Below are 15,730 nucleotides of genomic sequence, written 5' to 3'. Positions count from 1 at the left end.
ATTTATTACATTCAATGTATTGGGTAGGGGGCCCTTTCAGATGACTTTGCCCTGGGTCCAGCAAAAGCTGCCAGCGGCCCTGGCTACATGCATGTGATGTGTGTGTTTGGCGCCCCCCTCAGGTGACCCAAAACACCACGGGCAGAGAGAGACAGGGTTATTACAACACCTTGCCCACATTTACCGCTTTTATCAAATTCAAGTAAAGTAAGGAGTACCTCGAAAGGGTTTTTTTTTCTTTTTTATATGGGTATTTGGACACCTTTCATTTTTATGAGCACCCGTTTTTTTTTGCTTTTTTTTACTAAACACGGACTAGCCACCCAGTGAAGCATACCCTTTCATTCTTGATTCACCAATTTCATCCTGGAGTGACATATCCGTTGCATTCAAGTTCTTGAGATTTGAGCTGTTTTATTAAAAACGTGGGTGTGTTAGAGCTGAATGAACACATTCTAGTGCAAAAGGGCACCTTTTCCTAAAAAGGGCTTATATTAGGCTAAAATGGGTTCAATAAATAAGCGGTTCTCACCGATGCACTCAAGTTTCCTCTGCGGGCAGCAGTCTCTGCAGACCATCTTGAGTTCCTGCACGGCCACCTCGTACGCGTTCACAGAGGACGACGGGTCGCTCGGGTACAGCTTGGACGGCACGCCAACGTCACCTGGCGTCGCGTCCTGGTACAGACGCATGCTGAGCTCGAACGCCAGCTCTCGACTGTGGAACACCTTCCTGTAGTCCACACACACACACACACACACACACACACATACGTGGACACACACACACACACACACACACATACGTGGACACACACACACACACATACGTGGACACACACACACACACACACACACACACACATACGTGGACACACACACACACACACATACGTGGACACACACACACACACACACACATACGTGGACACACACACACACACACACACACACACACACACACACACACGTGGACACACACACACACGTGGACACACACAAACACACACGTGGACACACACACACACACGTGGACACACACACACACACACGTGGACACACACACACACACACACACGTGGACACACACACACACACACACACGTGGACACACACACACACACGTGGACACACACACACACACGTGGACACACACACACACACACACACACACACACACACACAAGTAATGACGGTGGTCATTGCTCAAAACAAACCACTTCAGCATAATTCATTTTAAAAGCATCGAGAAAAAGAGACAAGGGCCTAACCACAAACTACGCTTTATGCAAATAGACTACAGTGGTTGTAATATACAACTGCACTGCTTACTTACAGTGTAAGGCAAATGAGACCACACTGTGGTTTTCCCAACTACAGAGCAGGCACTCCCCCTAGTGTTGAGGTGGAGCAACCACAGCTTCACAACCTGGGTGAAGGAGCCTATGTAGTCCATCTATAGAGCTCTTCAGCGTTGACGTCAACTTGTATGCGGCGTTTGGACTTCCGGTTCGATGGCGATTTTTTACATTGCAAAACGCCATAGAGATTCAGGTTTGGCAAAAATATAAGTTGCACGGCAACAACGAACATTAGCGTGTCCCCGCATCCCTTTCTCATTAGTGGAACGGATCGTATCATCATGTTGGTGTATTCACATGTTAAATCATGACGATTATAATTCAATATTGCTAACCCCTTTCTGATCATTAAAACTTCCGAACTACATACTTTCCTTTGGTTGCCATGGGTACAACCCTCCGCACGTACATGACGTTAGATACAGGCGCCGCTTCTGTAGTCGCCAAAAGTTTCCGGGTTTAGCATATGGACGCAACATCGTATTTATGTCCAAGTTTGACACAAAATGATCAACCATGTCATACCTACAGCCTATTTTTAACACCCTCGACAGTTTGCGGGGGTTCGCTAAGCGCGTGCTTGCACTCGGAGCTTATTTGAAATTTACCCCTATTCATTCCCAATGGAGGCCGGAAGCCGATACGAACCAGGAAGTCCTTAAATGCTAACATGAAAGACTACAATCTACTACATACTTCCGCGTTACTGAAGAACTCTATATGGTCTGTGCAAAAAAGATGGCTTGGAATGGATTTATTAGGCTTTATTATATAATCTTTTCCATCTACTCATCCATTTAATCTATTCATCTTTCATATCTTCTATTCCACAGCCAACATTCCCTTTTACCTTCAGCTCAGTAGGTCTGCACACTGCGATGGTCATTTTTATGTAATGGAAACATGTGCTGCTGACTAATCATTTCTTACCGTTTGCTACTATCGTCGAGCACCTGTGAAGTTTATTTGGATGTGTGCTGTGCACCCACGAGACAAGAGCTTAGATTAGCTAGAGAGCAAACCCTTTCTTTGCCCAGCAGCATACCTGAACAGTGACACACACACACACACACACACACACACACACACACACACACACACACACACACACACACACACACACACACACACACACTCTACCTGAACAGTGCCACATGAGGAGCCCACAGAGGGGTGAAGGCCTCTCTTAGTATACTAGAGACACACACACCCACACACACACACACACACGCACGAGGGCCATAAGAGGTGAGGCCTCTTTTAGTGTACTAGAGACACAGACACAGATACACACAGACGGACACCGACAGACACGCACACACACACACACACAGACACACTACCTGAAGAGTGCCATAAGCGGTGTCCAGAGCGGGGTGAAGAAAGCCTCCTCTATACTGGCCACACACAGGTCCTTTGCGCTCGCAGTGTTCAGACACTCAAAGGACAGCAGGCAAAGTGATAACAGACGATCTAGACCAAATGAGAAAAATATCAAAATCAACATCTACATAAACTGTGAAGAGTGAACACTGCACAAAAAGTACACCAACCCACGCCACCAACACACTCTCTTCATTGTATGACATGCACACCCACGCACAAGCACGCAGACAGTCAAAGAAGTCCAACATGTCCTTCAGTGCAACGGATACTTTTGCTTACTGTAAATGCAAAAAGAGATTTTTTTTTTTTAAATGTCATGTTTTTCACAGTTACAGTAAGCAAAAGCATCTGTTAGCACTGAAGGACAGTGTCATGTTGGACGTCTTTGACCAAGACACACACACCTTCCACCTAACATTGCACACACCACCACCCTTAACCCCCTCCCTTTCTCGAACATGACACACAGAAGCGTACACAGTAACACACACACAGACCCACACCTATGGCGTTGTGTATGTCCTTGACGATGAGCTTGAGGTGTTCCTTCATGGCCCGTTCCTCCTGCTCCAGAATGTGAGCCTCCGCCTCCGCGTCCCCATCCCCGTCCACCCGTCCGTGTCCGTGCCCCGCAAGCTCGGAGGTCAGGTCAAGGTCATGGTCATGGTCATGGTCGTGGTGGTGCAGATGATGGGCCGGGTGACCCCAGTCCAGGCGCGGCAGGTACTCCTCCAGGTCCTCGAAGGAGTTGTCGCGGTCCAGCGCCGGGTGTCCGCCGCCGCCGCCGTGCGAGTGCGAGAGCTCCTCGCCGTCCGTCTCGTAGTGCGAGCTGTGCTCGTGGTCGTGCGTGCTGTGGTCGTGCATGGAGAGGGACAGGGACATGTCGGAGAGGGAGTGGTTGACGCCGCTGGTGCCGCCGCCGCTGGGCTTGTTGACGTCGCGGTGGTGCAGCAGGAGGGTGTGGGCGCTGCGCGAGGGCTTGATGGGGGTGTAGCCATAGCCGTAGCTGCTGCCGTAGCTGCTGCCGTAACCCCTACCACCGCCGTCGACGCTCAGGGCGGGGCTGGGAGGCGGGCCGCCGCACGTCTTGCTGATGATGGGGTACAGGCGGTTGTAGATGCGGTACTGCAGGCGATGCAGCAGCTGCACCACCGGGTGGTCAGGACAACTGTGGAGGAGGGGGGGGGGGGGGTGAGAGAAAGAAAGAAAGAAAGAAAGAAAGAAAGAAAGAAAGAAAGAAAGAAAGAAAGAAAGAAAGGAAATATTATCTGATGTGGAAGAGACGGGGTAAAACGGCTCCTAAAAGACGTCCAAGCGGATAATATACCGTGTTCATCCTTTGGCGTCTTGCTGTGTGTAGAATACATATAGGGTGCAATTTGCAATGACGACAAAACTCACTGATAACTGACTTGTCTGTTCTATAACATTTTGACTTACCCAAGCATGTAGCTGACCAGTCCAGAGACCAGAGCGGGGTCCTCTGGGTTCTTCTTCAGGTTCGCTTTCCACACCTTTGGCCAGTCCTTCACAACAACAACAACAGGAACAGGAACAGGAAGCAACACATGTGACTAGTGTACACAAAACACACCACACCAGTCTGGAACAGGGGTGCGTTTCTCGATTCTTGTCGTTGCTAACCGTCTTAAGACCATCTTACCGTTCCCTTGGATTTAGAGGTGAGCATCGCTGTCGAGAGAGAGTCGCTCTTACGATGAAGGACTTTGCTAACGACTATAGCAAAGACGCTTTCGAGAAACGGACCGCAGGTCTGTAACAGGTGTACACAACAACTCAACAAAAGGCCTTTTTTTTTAAGAAAGTTTTCTTTTTTTTACGCCTTTATTATGACAGAGACGGTGAAGAGTGAAATTAGCAGGGAGAGAGAAAGAGATGGGGAGGGCTCTGCAAACGACTTGGGGCCGGAGTTAAAGTGATACTGTCCCATTTTTGGAAATAAGCTCATATTAAAGCCCCCCTTGAGTTAAATAGTTGAGTTTTACCTTTCTCCTGTACTTTAAACCGTTCTCTGAGTATGGCAGTGCAAATTTTACCTCCATGCTAGCAGTTAACATTGAGTCCTATGAGACCAGCTGGCGGCTAACTGGTCTCATAGGACTCAATGTTAACTGCTTGCTTGGAGGTAAAATTTGCACTGCCGTACCCCGAGAATGGTTGAAAGTATAGGACAACGGTAAAACCCTATTATTTAACTCAAGGGGAGGTGTAAAATAAGCTTATTTCCAAAAATGGGACGGTATCACTTTAAACCTGGGTCGCCAGTGTAGCAGTCGAGTTCCCAGCCGATTGAGACACGGCTGGGCCCTGAAAACTTATTCAGACCTACAAGTGTGACGTTTTTTATAGAGATGCACCGGATCCTGATTTTTAGGATCCTGCCGGATACCGGATCCACTGCTTAAGATCCTGCCGGATCCGGAACCGGATACCAAATCCTACGAAAGGGTTGAAACACATAGCCTACTCGCACACCTGGGCCCTTTTTATTACGTTGGCTTAAACTATTTTTTAGACTCATTGGCTTACTGCCACACTGCCTGCACTGGCCGCTTTCAAAGTACTTTCACTCCATGCAGCAATTGGGGTTGTGAAAGACCTACGCTAGAGATGCACCAGATCCTGATTTTTAGGTAACTACCGGATACCGGATCAACTGCTTAAGATCCTGCTGGATCCGGATCCGTAACCGGATCTTGGATCCTGTGCATCTCTATTTTTTTTTACGATTTGATATTTTTTGGCTGTTGCATCGTTGGCAGGGAGCTGTGTGCTGCGTGATATCTGGTTACAGTTGCTTGCTGTATGATTGATTTGATTTTCCTGCAAGGCAGCAAAGGTTCTGCATCACCTGATTTAGAACTGAATAAAAGGGTGTCACTGAGGCACTTACATGGTCTTGCTCATATTCTAGAATGTTGGCGTAAAGCAAACGCTGCTCCTGGTCCTCTGCCGACACAGTTCCAGAAGACACAAACCTCCAGCAGACAGCAAGGAAATCATGAATTATACTAACTACACAAAGCTGACGTCACCTGTTGTTAAGTGTAATTCATTCCAAGTAGTTATGATCAGTTACAGGACACACAACAGTAGTTTCCTACAGCCAAAACGGGGTCAGGTCTATGTTCCCACAGCCCATTGGTCCCACAGCCCATTGGTCCCACAGCCCGTTGGTCCCACAGCTTATTCTTGCTGCTCCATGTTCCCACATTTTAAAGAAATTATTCAAATATAGGCCCTATTTTCCACAACTCCATGTTCCCACATTTCCGAGTAAACTAAGAGAACATACCTTTCTCCCTGCCATGGGACATGGGGCCTAAATTTGAATAAATTCTTAGAAATATGGGAACATGGGCCAGTAAGTATAAGTGTGGGACCAATGGGCTGTGGGACCAATGGGCATAAAATGTATGTTAAAAGTCTTGGTGATGTTGGACCAATGAGCTGTGGGACCAATGGGCTGTGGGAACATAGACACGCTCCCGCCAAAACAAGCCAATTTACAGCATAGGCTACCGCTACAGTACTGCATGTCTGAGGGAGACTACGAAAAAGGTGTTTGGCCAATAAGGACAACACTACACATTAGGGCTCTTATTACATCTCAAATGTATAAACAGTTCTGTCTCATCAGCCCATGTTTAGTGTGAAGCTAGCTTATGATTGCTGGGTTTTAGAACCACTTTGAATTGAGAAGGTGATGGGAGAGGCCGGCATTGTTTACTACTGTGATCTAACCAGAATGCATCAAACTGGCAAAGTGCGCATGCCCACTGCCTAGCAAAAATCTTACTGCTTCGTCATGAACGAGCCTAGTGATGCCAGAGTCTCTCTACTCTCATCCTCGTGGTCCTTTGCAAGATGTCAAAGAGGACAGGTGAGAAGAGGAGAGCTGGATTGTATCAAAGAGGTGAAGTCCTACCTGTTTGCCTCCTCCTGCAACCTGAGCCGACGTTCCTCCATCTTCCTTTGAAGCTGAGAGACGTTAAGGAAATTATTTAAACATTTTATGGCTTGAAAAAAAATCATATAACGTACAAATCATCAGTGCTTGGATACATCTATTGACATCTAGTAACTGCAAGTTGACAATTGACAGTTGACAGTCAATTGTCAGACAGTTGAGAAATAGTCTTCAGAGAAATTCACCCACCCACTCATATCAACCAAAACAATCTCTGTCAGTTTAGTAATGATGAAAATAATGGATGAAAAAATACGAATAGAATAGAATAGACAATCACTATGACATTCATATAAACAAAAATGTGATGAAAGTCATGATGGGGACAAGGGAAGAGTGAGACAGACTGAAGTGATGTCACATATTAGTACATTCCAACCTGCATAAAAATTCAGCCGTGCGTAATAAGAGTCTTTAAAATAAATAATAATAATAATAATAAAAAAAATAATAATAAAAAAACATCCCAGCCCTGCGTAAAAAAGGATACAGCATCTTGTCTGGCTTTGGCGATGATGAGGTTTTCCATCATTTGTCGCTGAAGGGAAAGCGTCTACGTTTGAAGAAAAAAAAAGACAACAGCTGTATGAGAATCAAAACAAATGTGACCCCGTCCGTAAAAGGGTTAGTAGGCTACAAATAACTCTCCAGTCTAGTATCGAGGAGAATGACACCTCAGCCTGGTGTATGCTTGTTCGCTCCGGATGCTATATGCTGACATGTAGGCTATCAATTCTAGGAATTAGTTATCGATGGCCGTTCGTAGAAAAGTTCGATTTTTGCCTGGTAGCCAATCTCTCTTTGCGACAGGAGAGCCCCTTTGATTTGGCTATGCTACAACGTTGCCATTGAAACAACATTAACTGTAACCAGTGGTGTAGTGGGCGAACACAAAAACGTGGGCCTTTTTGCGCTACCTCACAACCTATCAACCCACCATCAGTCACTCAAATCCAACCATACCTTCACAAAAGTCTTAATTCTCTTCCAATGATATTTGAAGTCCACTTGGCTTTCACGACGTCTGCGAAACATTTTTGCTGTACAAACTATAAAGATAACAGTCGAGTCTCCCGGTTCTATCTCAGACAAGCAAACTTTGTTGGTTAAAATTACAAGCTGAACATTCATTAAGACAAATTCAAAGGGTCTAGTGGCGAAATAAAATCCTTAATTCCCAGTCATTTGTTTTGTGTCGTTGTTTTTGAAGGCAAGACCCCAAATGCCTGTATCGCTATAGACTTAAACAAACATTAAATGTGAGGGGGAAACAACAGCGTCTTAGCTCCGAAGTGGACAAGCGACGAGTAGCAGTGGATTCTTTCACAGGTGATGTCTAGAGCTAAATTTAGAAAGAACTAAAATTAACCCTTCCCACAAATCGACCCGCGCGAAAGCGATCACCTGGTCAGAAATGTCAGGCATGCGCAAAGACTGAGTGAGTAGTCAGAATGCCCACTTAATGTTCGTCTGCTGATAACCCCGTGAATTAGGCCACAAACGTGCATGAGCTTTGTGTGAAGAAATTGGCCTCGTCCACAACCGTTAAGTTAACAAAGTAAACACAATTACGCACAGCGACATCAAAACGCAAACTGACGATGAGTCAACTTACCAATGATGTTTTCTGTATTGCCTGGCCTGGAGAAAGTCTGGCCAAGCGTGCCTCATAGTTTGCTTTCAGCTTCTGGTTCAGGCGAGATGCCTCCTCAATAGGGGTAAGTTCTCTGGTATTACACACCAAACAAAAAAAATATGTAATGAAGAAAAGTGTGCTGTGCCTCTCTAAACATATCTAAGCCTCTACATATTGTGGAAACGGCAGCTGACGGTACAGCTACCACCGCCATTCCCTGATACACCTGTTCTTGGTTGAAATAAATGTGACTTTGGTCAGTTTGTTCAGAATGGTTAAACAAAAGTTTATCCTGAGTCATAGAAGCCAAAATACAGCCCCTGTGTGAATTTGAAACAGTAGAAGGCTACTTTATTTCAGTTGCCCACTCCTGCTATGCATAGGCCACCCTTACCCTGGAGGCTCTCTGGCTTGGTCAGCAGATTGAGGCAGGTGTAGCAGGTGGCAGGTAGCAAGCCTCAGGATGAGGACACAACAGCTGTCAAAAAACATCACCGTGGGCTGTGATGGCTGGCTGTGGTGGCATGAGTGTGGTGGGATGTCAGCTTGCTGTAAATGGTGTAATGAGTGTGGTGGCATGTCATGTCAGCTTGCTGTAAATGGTGGCATGTCATGTCAGCTTGCTGTAAATGGTGGGATGAGTGTGGTGGCATGTCATGTCAGCTTGCTGTAAATGGCATGCTTGCCGTACTATCGGGGCTCTAAATTATCACCGGCGAACCAGTCAAATGCTGACAGGTGAAATTTCAGTTTGGCTGGTAGAAAAGACCAACTTACTGGCCACTTTGACCCATTATTGTTTGGCGAGTAAGATTAACAACTACTAACCATTTTGCCTTGTGATAGGGAAAAAAAAAGTTAATTTAGTGCCCTGTGTGTGTACTACCATCATGTGTTGACTTGACGGACAAGCATGTGTTTTGAGGCTTAATTTGACTCACTTCCTGTCAGGAGCCTCTGTCGTCTGCATCCTCTGAAAGATCTCGGGGGTCATAAACTGGTGGGCCACCCCCTCTCCCTCCGACAGGACGCGACGGCGCCTGGGCCGTCCTCCTGCACCCCCATGGTCCTGAAGGTCCGCCTCTGATTCTGCGTCGCTGGGGGTGACTGCAATGTTAAAACGGCGACATTTGACATTTTAGACCAGTTCAGATGTATGTAGAGGTAATGCAATGAACCCTGGACAATTGGCGCCATACGGCAGCCTCCCGAGTAGGTGTGTGTGTGTGTGCTTGTGAATGTGTATGTGTGTGTGTGTATTTTGAAAGCGCTTTGAGTCTACTTCTTTGAGTCTACGTTATACTGCGCTATATAAGTTACAGGTACTATGTTGTATAGTATTGTAATGACGCACAGTGCAACCTCCTGTGCTGGTGTGTTCAGTGTTCTAGGGTGGTTTGATTCTATTTCGACTTCCTGCTCGGCTGTATTCTATTTGGCTTGATTCTATTACAATTCCGTGCTCTGCTTGATGCTATTTGGGTTGATTAAGTAACTTTAATTTGTATTATATAAGTAGGCAGGGAGGGAAGGGTGTTGCCAAAGGTAAATGATATCAATGTGCCGCCTTCTGATTCCCCATACCATGGCGGCCCAAACTGGAGATCACAAGTGAAACTACCTCCTGATTGAATCACTAATCTGTTCACCGGGAAGCATCACTGAAATACCGGCCCCTTGATTCCCCTCTAAAAAGTCCCATGACATGACCAGTCCAGAGTTCGTACAGATCCAGGGCAGCCTGCTCCGGATTTATGGCAAGTGACCGTCTGGAGTCTAGACTTAATTGTGTAATAGAATATTTCATGTCCTTCATATTACACAGTCTATAGATGATGTCCGAATTAAACAATTTCTCTACTTTAAAATACACGTAGGTTACTTTTAGTACAGTAGAGTATTATTTATATTTTTTACCTCCGCCAACGAGGTCATGTTTTCGGTCGTGTTGGTTTGTCTGTCTGTTAGTTTGTTTGTCTGTCCGTCTGTTTGTCAGCAGCATAACTCCAAAACGAAATAACGGATTTGGACGAAACTTTGTGGGTTTGTTGATAATGACCCAAGACAAAAACCAAGACAAAAACGAGGCAAAAAGACTTGGGGTGTAGAAGAGTCAAATGTATCAAGCAGCTTCCTTGGCGGAGGTCTGCGCTCTCCGAGTGCTACTAGTTATTAGTTGTTTTCTGCATTTCTTAATCGGCATAAACTCAACCATACAAACCTGTGTTGTCTGCGGAGGCCATGGGATTGGAGACACCTTGGGGGAGTTGGGGGCAGGGCGTTTGTTTGGTGGAAGGCGTGTAGGGTGGGGGTGGGCATTCACTCTGTTTGGCTGCTGTAAATGACTTGACTCTCTCCAGACATTGTTCGGCCAGCTTCAGCATCTTCTCCACTTCCACCTTTCCCATCTCCTCCTCTGGCCATCCAAAGAAATGGCACAAGAGATTAAAAAAATATATCTCAAGTGTTTCTTTGCAATCTGCGGTTTAAGTTTAACAGATGAGGACATCTTTTGCAAATGACCATACCACCAACAATAATCAGAATCAAAGTATTTATATTGAGAAATGCTAGCCAAAGGCCTCACAATTTTGAACCCTGATTCTTCTACAATGTAAACTCCGAACCAGTTTCAAGTAGTCTCTAAGTCAATTGAAGGCAGTTTGGCTCTGAGATTAAATCAAACATACTAGATAATAACATTATCGGTTTCTTTCAAGCTACCATGCAAATCCATTGGATTTTAACCCCATCTTCACATCTGTGATTACAGACGACTCGAAATAGCATCTGAAGCTGTTTGATGCACTCTGACACATTCTTGTCAGTGAAAACGAATGCCTGATACCAGCTTTACTGGTACCAAAACACCTAAAGAGTCTTATTTTAAAAACATTGTCGACAATCAGTCATTGAACATGATAATAACAGGACTTAAGTTCAGAGTAGAACTCCTCAGTGGCACTCTCTCAGTCTGAAACCTATTGTTTGGGCCAGTTGATCGGGGGCGACATGGTTGTGTTTATAAACAACAAATTCTGATCCTTCCCTCCCATCTCCTTCCCTCCATGGGCACTTGAGCACGACATGACCAGCTAACTAACAGGGCGCTGGCCCTTAATGCCATTAACAACATGTAGAATCCCACATGGATCACATTAATAAAACACATTAGGGCTGCACAATTATGGAAAAAATCATAATCACGATTATTTTGATCAAAATCACGATTTCGATTATAATCACGATTACCGAGATTACGGAGATTTCCGTCTTCCTTGCCAAAATGCTGCCGCCCGCACCCTCTCAGCACTGTCTGCTTATTGGTTCACAGACTTATCCTCGACCCAGAGACAGTTGTCAACAATATTACTGTATTGCTGAAATGTGTTTGTGCTGAGAACGTGCGAGCAGTGCACAAGTCTGCAGGTGCGCGCAGCTTAGATGGAACACTGGATTTCCTCCATAAAAATCGCGATTTTCATGTTTTATAATCGTGGCGGCCAAAATCGCGATTTTGATTAAAATTCGATTAATTGTGCAGCCCTAAAACACATTCATTAGTTTTTGTATCCAACCCACACAACACGGCCTATACTCATGAACGGCCATCCGGGTACTTTGCTCTTAAATGTGCGTTACGCCCCTTTATAGGTGAAAACAAACCGAATGTCTCATCAACTTACATGCTACATCGGCTTGTCTAAATGAACACAGTCCATGCTTCAACCACGTCTGTTTGGCTCTATTATTTGAACAGCCGGCAACACAACAAATTTTCGGCATGTTGCGTGTGAACAACGCTAGCCTACAGGTCCGTATCTTTTGTTTATTAAACCCCAACATCACCAATTGACTTGAATGGGTTGTTTTCCCCCACAAATGGGCGTAACGCACATGGCAAACGTCACGCCGTTCATGAGCATCAAGAATGTGCTCTTGCATAATAAGGCATCGCTGACCCAGCCCCGACCCTGTTTCCAAGTAGCAAAGTGTTTCATCAGTGCTGTGTGCAAATCTATTGGCTAGCCTGATCAATGATGCACTCCGGGAAAAACTCACTGATTGGTTTACCTGGAAACCCAACTGGATAGCAGTATCGCCCATTAGAGAAAGATATCCCAAACTCCGCCCACCCAACGCAAAGGAGTGTGCTCCACTTAGGTCTGCTAAAGGGCAGTCATGGGTTTAAGCGGTTAGGGCGTCAGACTTGCAGCCCAACCCAAAGGTTGCCGGTTCGACTCCCGACCCGCCAGGTTGGTGGGGGGAGTAGTCAACCAGTGCTCTCCCCCATCCTCCTCCATGACTGAGGTACCCTGAGCATGGTACCGTCCCACCGCACTGCTCCCCATGGGGCGCCACTGAGGGCTGCCCCCTTGCACGGGTGAGGCATAAATGCAATTTCGTTGTGTGCAGTGTGCATTGTTCACTTGTGGCTGTGGAGTGCTGTGTCACAATGACAATGGGAGTTGGAGTTTCCCAATGGGCTTTCACTTTTCACTTTCACTTTAATAAAACACATTCATTAGTTTTTGTATCCAACCCACACAACACGGCCTATACTCATGAACGGCCATCCGGGTACTTTACTCTTAAATGTGCGTTACGCCCCTTTATAAGTGAAAACAAACCTAATGTCTCATCAACTTACATGCTACATCGGCTTGTCTAAATGAACACAGTCCATGCTTCAACCACGTCTGTTTGGCTCTATTATTTGAACAGCCGGCAACACAACACGTTTTCGGCATGTTGCGCGTGAACAACGCTAGCCTACAGGTCCGTATCTTTCGTTTATTAAAACCCAACATCACCAATTGACTTGCATGGGTTGTTTTCCCCCACAAATGGGCGTAACGCACATGGCAAACGTCACGCCGTTCATGAGTATCAAGAATGTGCTCTTGCATAACCGCAGAGATACACCAGCAGCGACGCGATTCAAGCGACAGAGTGTAGCAGCAAGCCATACGAGAGATTGAGGAGACTAGAGTATGTCCGTACAGGCAGAAGGCAAAGCATTCAAGCATTCCCATTGGCTGTGGTCACTGACCTCTATACAGTCATTGGCTGTCGCGGCTTGTCGCCGAACCGCGTCATAGAAAGTTGAAAAGATTTCAACTTCAAATTGTCGCGCTCGTCGCGCAAATCGCTCTAGTCTCCAGAATCGCTTTTGTCTCTCGACTCAATACAAAGTCAATTACTTCCGTCGCTCGACTCGCTCAGATCGCCGCTGGTGTATTTCTGCGGTAATAAGGCATCGCTGACCCAGCCCCGACCCTGTTTCCAAGTAGCAAAGTGTTTCATCAGTGCTGTGTGCAAATCTATAGGCTAGCCTGATCAATGATGCACTTGATGGTTTACCTGGAAACCCAACTGGAGAGCAGTATCGCCCATTAGAGGAAGATATCCCAAACTCCGCCCACCCAACGCAAAGGAGTGTGCTCAACTTTGGTCTGCTAAAGAGCAGTCATGGGGGAGTGGTTAGGGCGTCAGACTTGCAGCCCAACCCAAAGGTTGCCGGTTCGACTCCCGACCCGCCAGGTTGGTGGGAGAAGTAGTCAACCAGTGCTCTCCCCCATCCTCCTCCATGACTGAGGTACCCTGAGCATGGTACCGTCCCGCCGCACTGCTCCACGGGGCGCCATTGAGGGCTGCCCCCTTGCACGGGTGAGGCATAAATGTAATTTCGTTGTGTGCAGTGTTCACTTGTGTGCTGTGTCACAATGACACTGGGAGTTGGAGTTTCCCAATGGGCTTTCGCTTTCACTTTTCACTAAAGGGGCATTGTCCCCTCCTTCTTCTGTTTTTGTGGTGTTTGGGGGTGGCTTGCACATTGCCTGATTTTCATAGACTTCAGATTACGTACCGCGATTCTGGTCTGACCAGGACTATAATGATTAGTGTTTCCAAATGGCCTGGTTAACCCGCCTCCCTCGGCTTGCTACTGGTTGAGGGCTGTGCCGAAGTTTAAACCAAACATTTCTTAGTCCCAATAGAACGTCTCTGCTTAAACCACGTCATTGCCTTGAACGCGCCTCTACCCAGGACGGTTGGAAATGCTCAGTTGATTGGTTCCAGACAAAGTGGGTGGAGTTTCCCGCTGTGGAGGGAACGAAATCCTCATACACAAGCTCCTGGCCCTAGTGTGTGTAGCTGAGCTAGGGCGGAGTCCGGGTAGCTTGCACAAGCTGTGCGCTACTGCCATCTCCAGCGCCAATGGAACTCCATTTATTATCAACCGAAGGTCTCCAAAGGTCTCCTAACCGAAGGTCTCCTAAAGGGGCGTTCGCCTGACGTGAAATGGATCCCGGAAATGAGCGTGCCAGGACTATCTTTCTCTTCTTAAGAAAATTCTTGGCCGGGACAAAGTCATCCCCAAAATCTGGGCCCCTACATCTCCCCTGGGCCCAAGACAACTGATCCCTTTGCCCTGGCTTCCCTGGAAACAAGTCTCGTGTTCAGTTGGTAGGCTACAAGTATATACCCTGTTCTGATCTGAGCTTGTAAAACATTTCCCTAAATCGGTCTAGAAAGTCTGGAGGAACCTGAGAGTGGTCACAAGCGCTGGCATGCGTCATCATGGGCAGCTGAGTCATGCTGCAACAGACCAATTCCGGGGCCAGATGATGCTTCATCATGGTACCCTTTAATCTCATTATATCAGGTGAAACATTGAGTTCTGTTTTCAGTTCACAGTGAACAACAACAACAAACAAGACCCACTACTGTGCACTCGCTAGACATGTTTTTTTCTCTTGCCAAGTCAATACTTACGTTTTGAACATGCATCCTCTAAGAGGGCGTGGGATATGTAGTTTACACTTCTTAGATATTCACAGTATGCCGCCTGTGGGATACAAAAAAAACTAACGGTTACATGACATGTTTCCTGCACCGTGCTTTGAGCTTAACGGCGATGGCGATTAGATAGGATAACTGAAGAAGTGTGGGCACCAAGTGACAACACAAATAAACCATCTGTAAACTAATTGTAATCACACACAATATCATGATTGTTCGGATGACAGGATGACATGATTGGGTTGTTGTCAAGTTGCACCCTGACAGTCGTAATTGAGACTGTGTGACTGTCAGACTCTCAGGCCAGGGAGCTATCCGGCTTGTGCGAGGTTTGTTTACATCAGTCTACCAGACTCACACCCTCCCTGCCGACTATCTAAACGCATAGTGTTACATTTATCTCCAGGCGTCTACATAATTCATGGTGTCTATGTTTAAACAGGCAAGGTCTATACCTTGTGTCTGTTCTCCGAGTCCAGCTGTATCGCAGTCTTTACCAGCCTCATCGATGTCTGAAGAGGCTTCGCATTCCCATCCGTGGTGGCTGCCATTG

The 15,730-nt window shown here is 46.4% G+C and overlaps 2 protein-coding genes across 2 annotated transcripts in view; both read right to left on the bottom strand.

Annotated features, from left to right (window-relative positions):
- Positions 1-8,315, bottom strand: part of LOC134447943 (VPS9 domain-containing protein 1-like) — a 25,490-nt gene extending 17,175 nt beyond the window's left edge. The window contains exons 1-8 of the mRNA XM_063197673.1: positions 7,701-8,315; positions 7,228-7,290; positions 6,697-6,748; positions 5,661-5,749; positions 4,187-4,272; positions 3,250-3,914; positions 2,704-2,833; positions 533-732 (exon numbers count right to left, since the gene is read on the bottom strand). Of these exons, the coding sequence (XP_063053743.1) occupies positions 533-732; positions 2,704-2,833; positions 3,250-3,914; positions 4,187-4,272; positions 5,661-5,749; positions 6,697-6,748; positions 7,228-7,290; positions 7,701-7,868 (1,453 nt within the window). The 5' untranslated portion in view covers positions 7,869-8,315. The remainder of the gene's footprint in view (positions 1-532; positions 733-2,703; positions 2,834-3,249; positions 3,915-4,186; positions 4,273-5,660; positions 5,750-6,696; positions 6,749-7,227; positions 7,291-7,700) is intronic.
- Positions 8,316-10,531: 2,216 nt separating this feature from the next.
- Positions 10,532-15,728, bottom strand: LOC134447944 (VPS9 domain-containing protein 1-like). The gene is made up of 3 exons (XM_063197674.1): positions 15,633-15,728; positions 15,151-15,223; positions 10,532-10,789 (listed from the first exon to the last, which is right to left on the bottom strand). The coding sequence occupies exons 1-3, from the start codon at positions 15,726-15,728 to the stop codon at positions 10,581-10,583; spliced, it is 378 nt and encodes a 125-aa protein (XP_063053744.1). The 3' UTR covers positions 10,532-10,580.
- Positions 15,729-15,730: the final 2 nt, after the last annotated feature.

The sequence above is a fragment of the Engraulis encrasicolus genome, chromosome 4 (genome assembly GCF_034702125.1).
Source record: "Engraulis encrasicolus isolate BLACKSEA-1 chromosome 4, IST_EnEncr_1.0, whole genome shotgun sequence".
Lineage (NCBI taxonomy): Eukaryota > Metazoa > Chordata > Actinopteri > Clupeiformes > Engraulidae > Engraulis > Engraulis encrasicolus.
The sequence above is the reverse complement of the archived record's forward strand: the minus strand, read 5'-3'. Positions and strand labels throughout refer to the sequence as shown.

What these genes read in the sequence shown, in the direction of transcription:
- LOC134447944 (XM_063197674.1), bottom strand. Translation starts at nt 15,728, where the DNA reads ATGGCAGCCACCACGGATGGGAATGCGAAGCCTCTTCAGACATCGATG. An exon ending in ACTCGGAGAACAGACACAAG is followed by an intron (nt 15,224 to 15,632) that starts GTATAGACCTTG and finishes TGTATCCCACAG; the next exon opens with GCGGCATACTGTGAATATCT. An exon ending in AGAGGATGCATGTTCAAAAC is followed by an intron (nt 10,790 to 15,150) that starts GTAAGTATTGAC and finishes TTGGATGGCCAG; the next exon opens with AGGAGGAGATGGGAAAGGTG.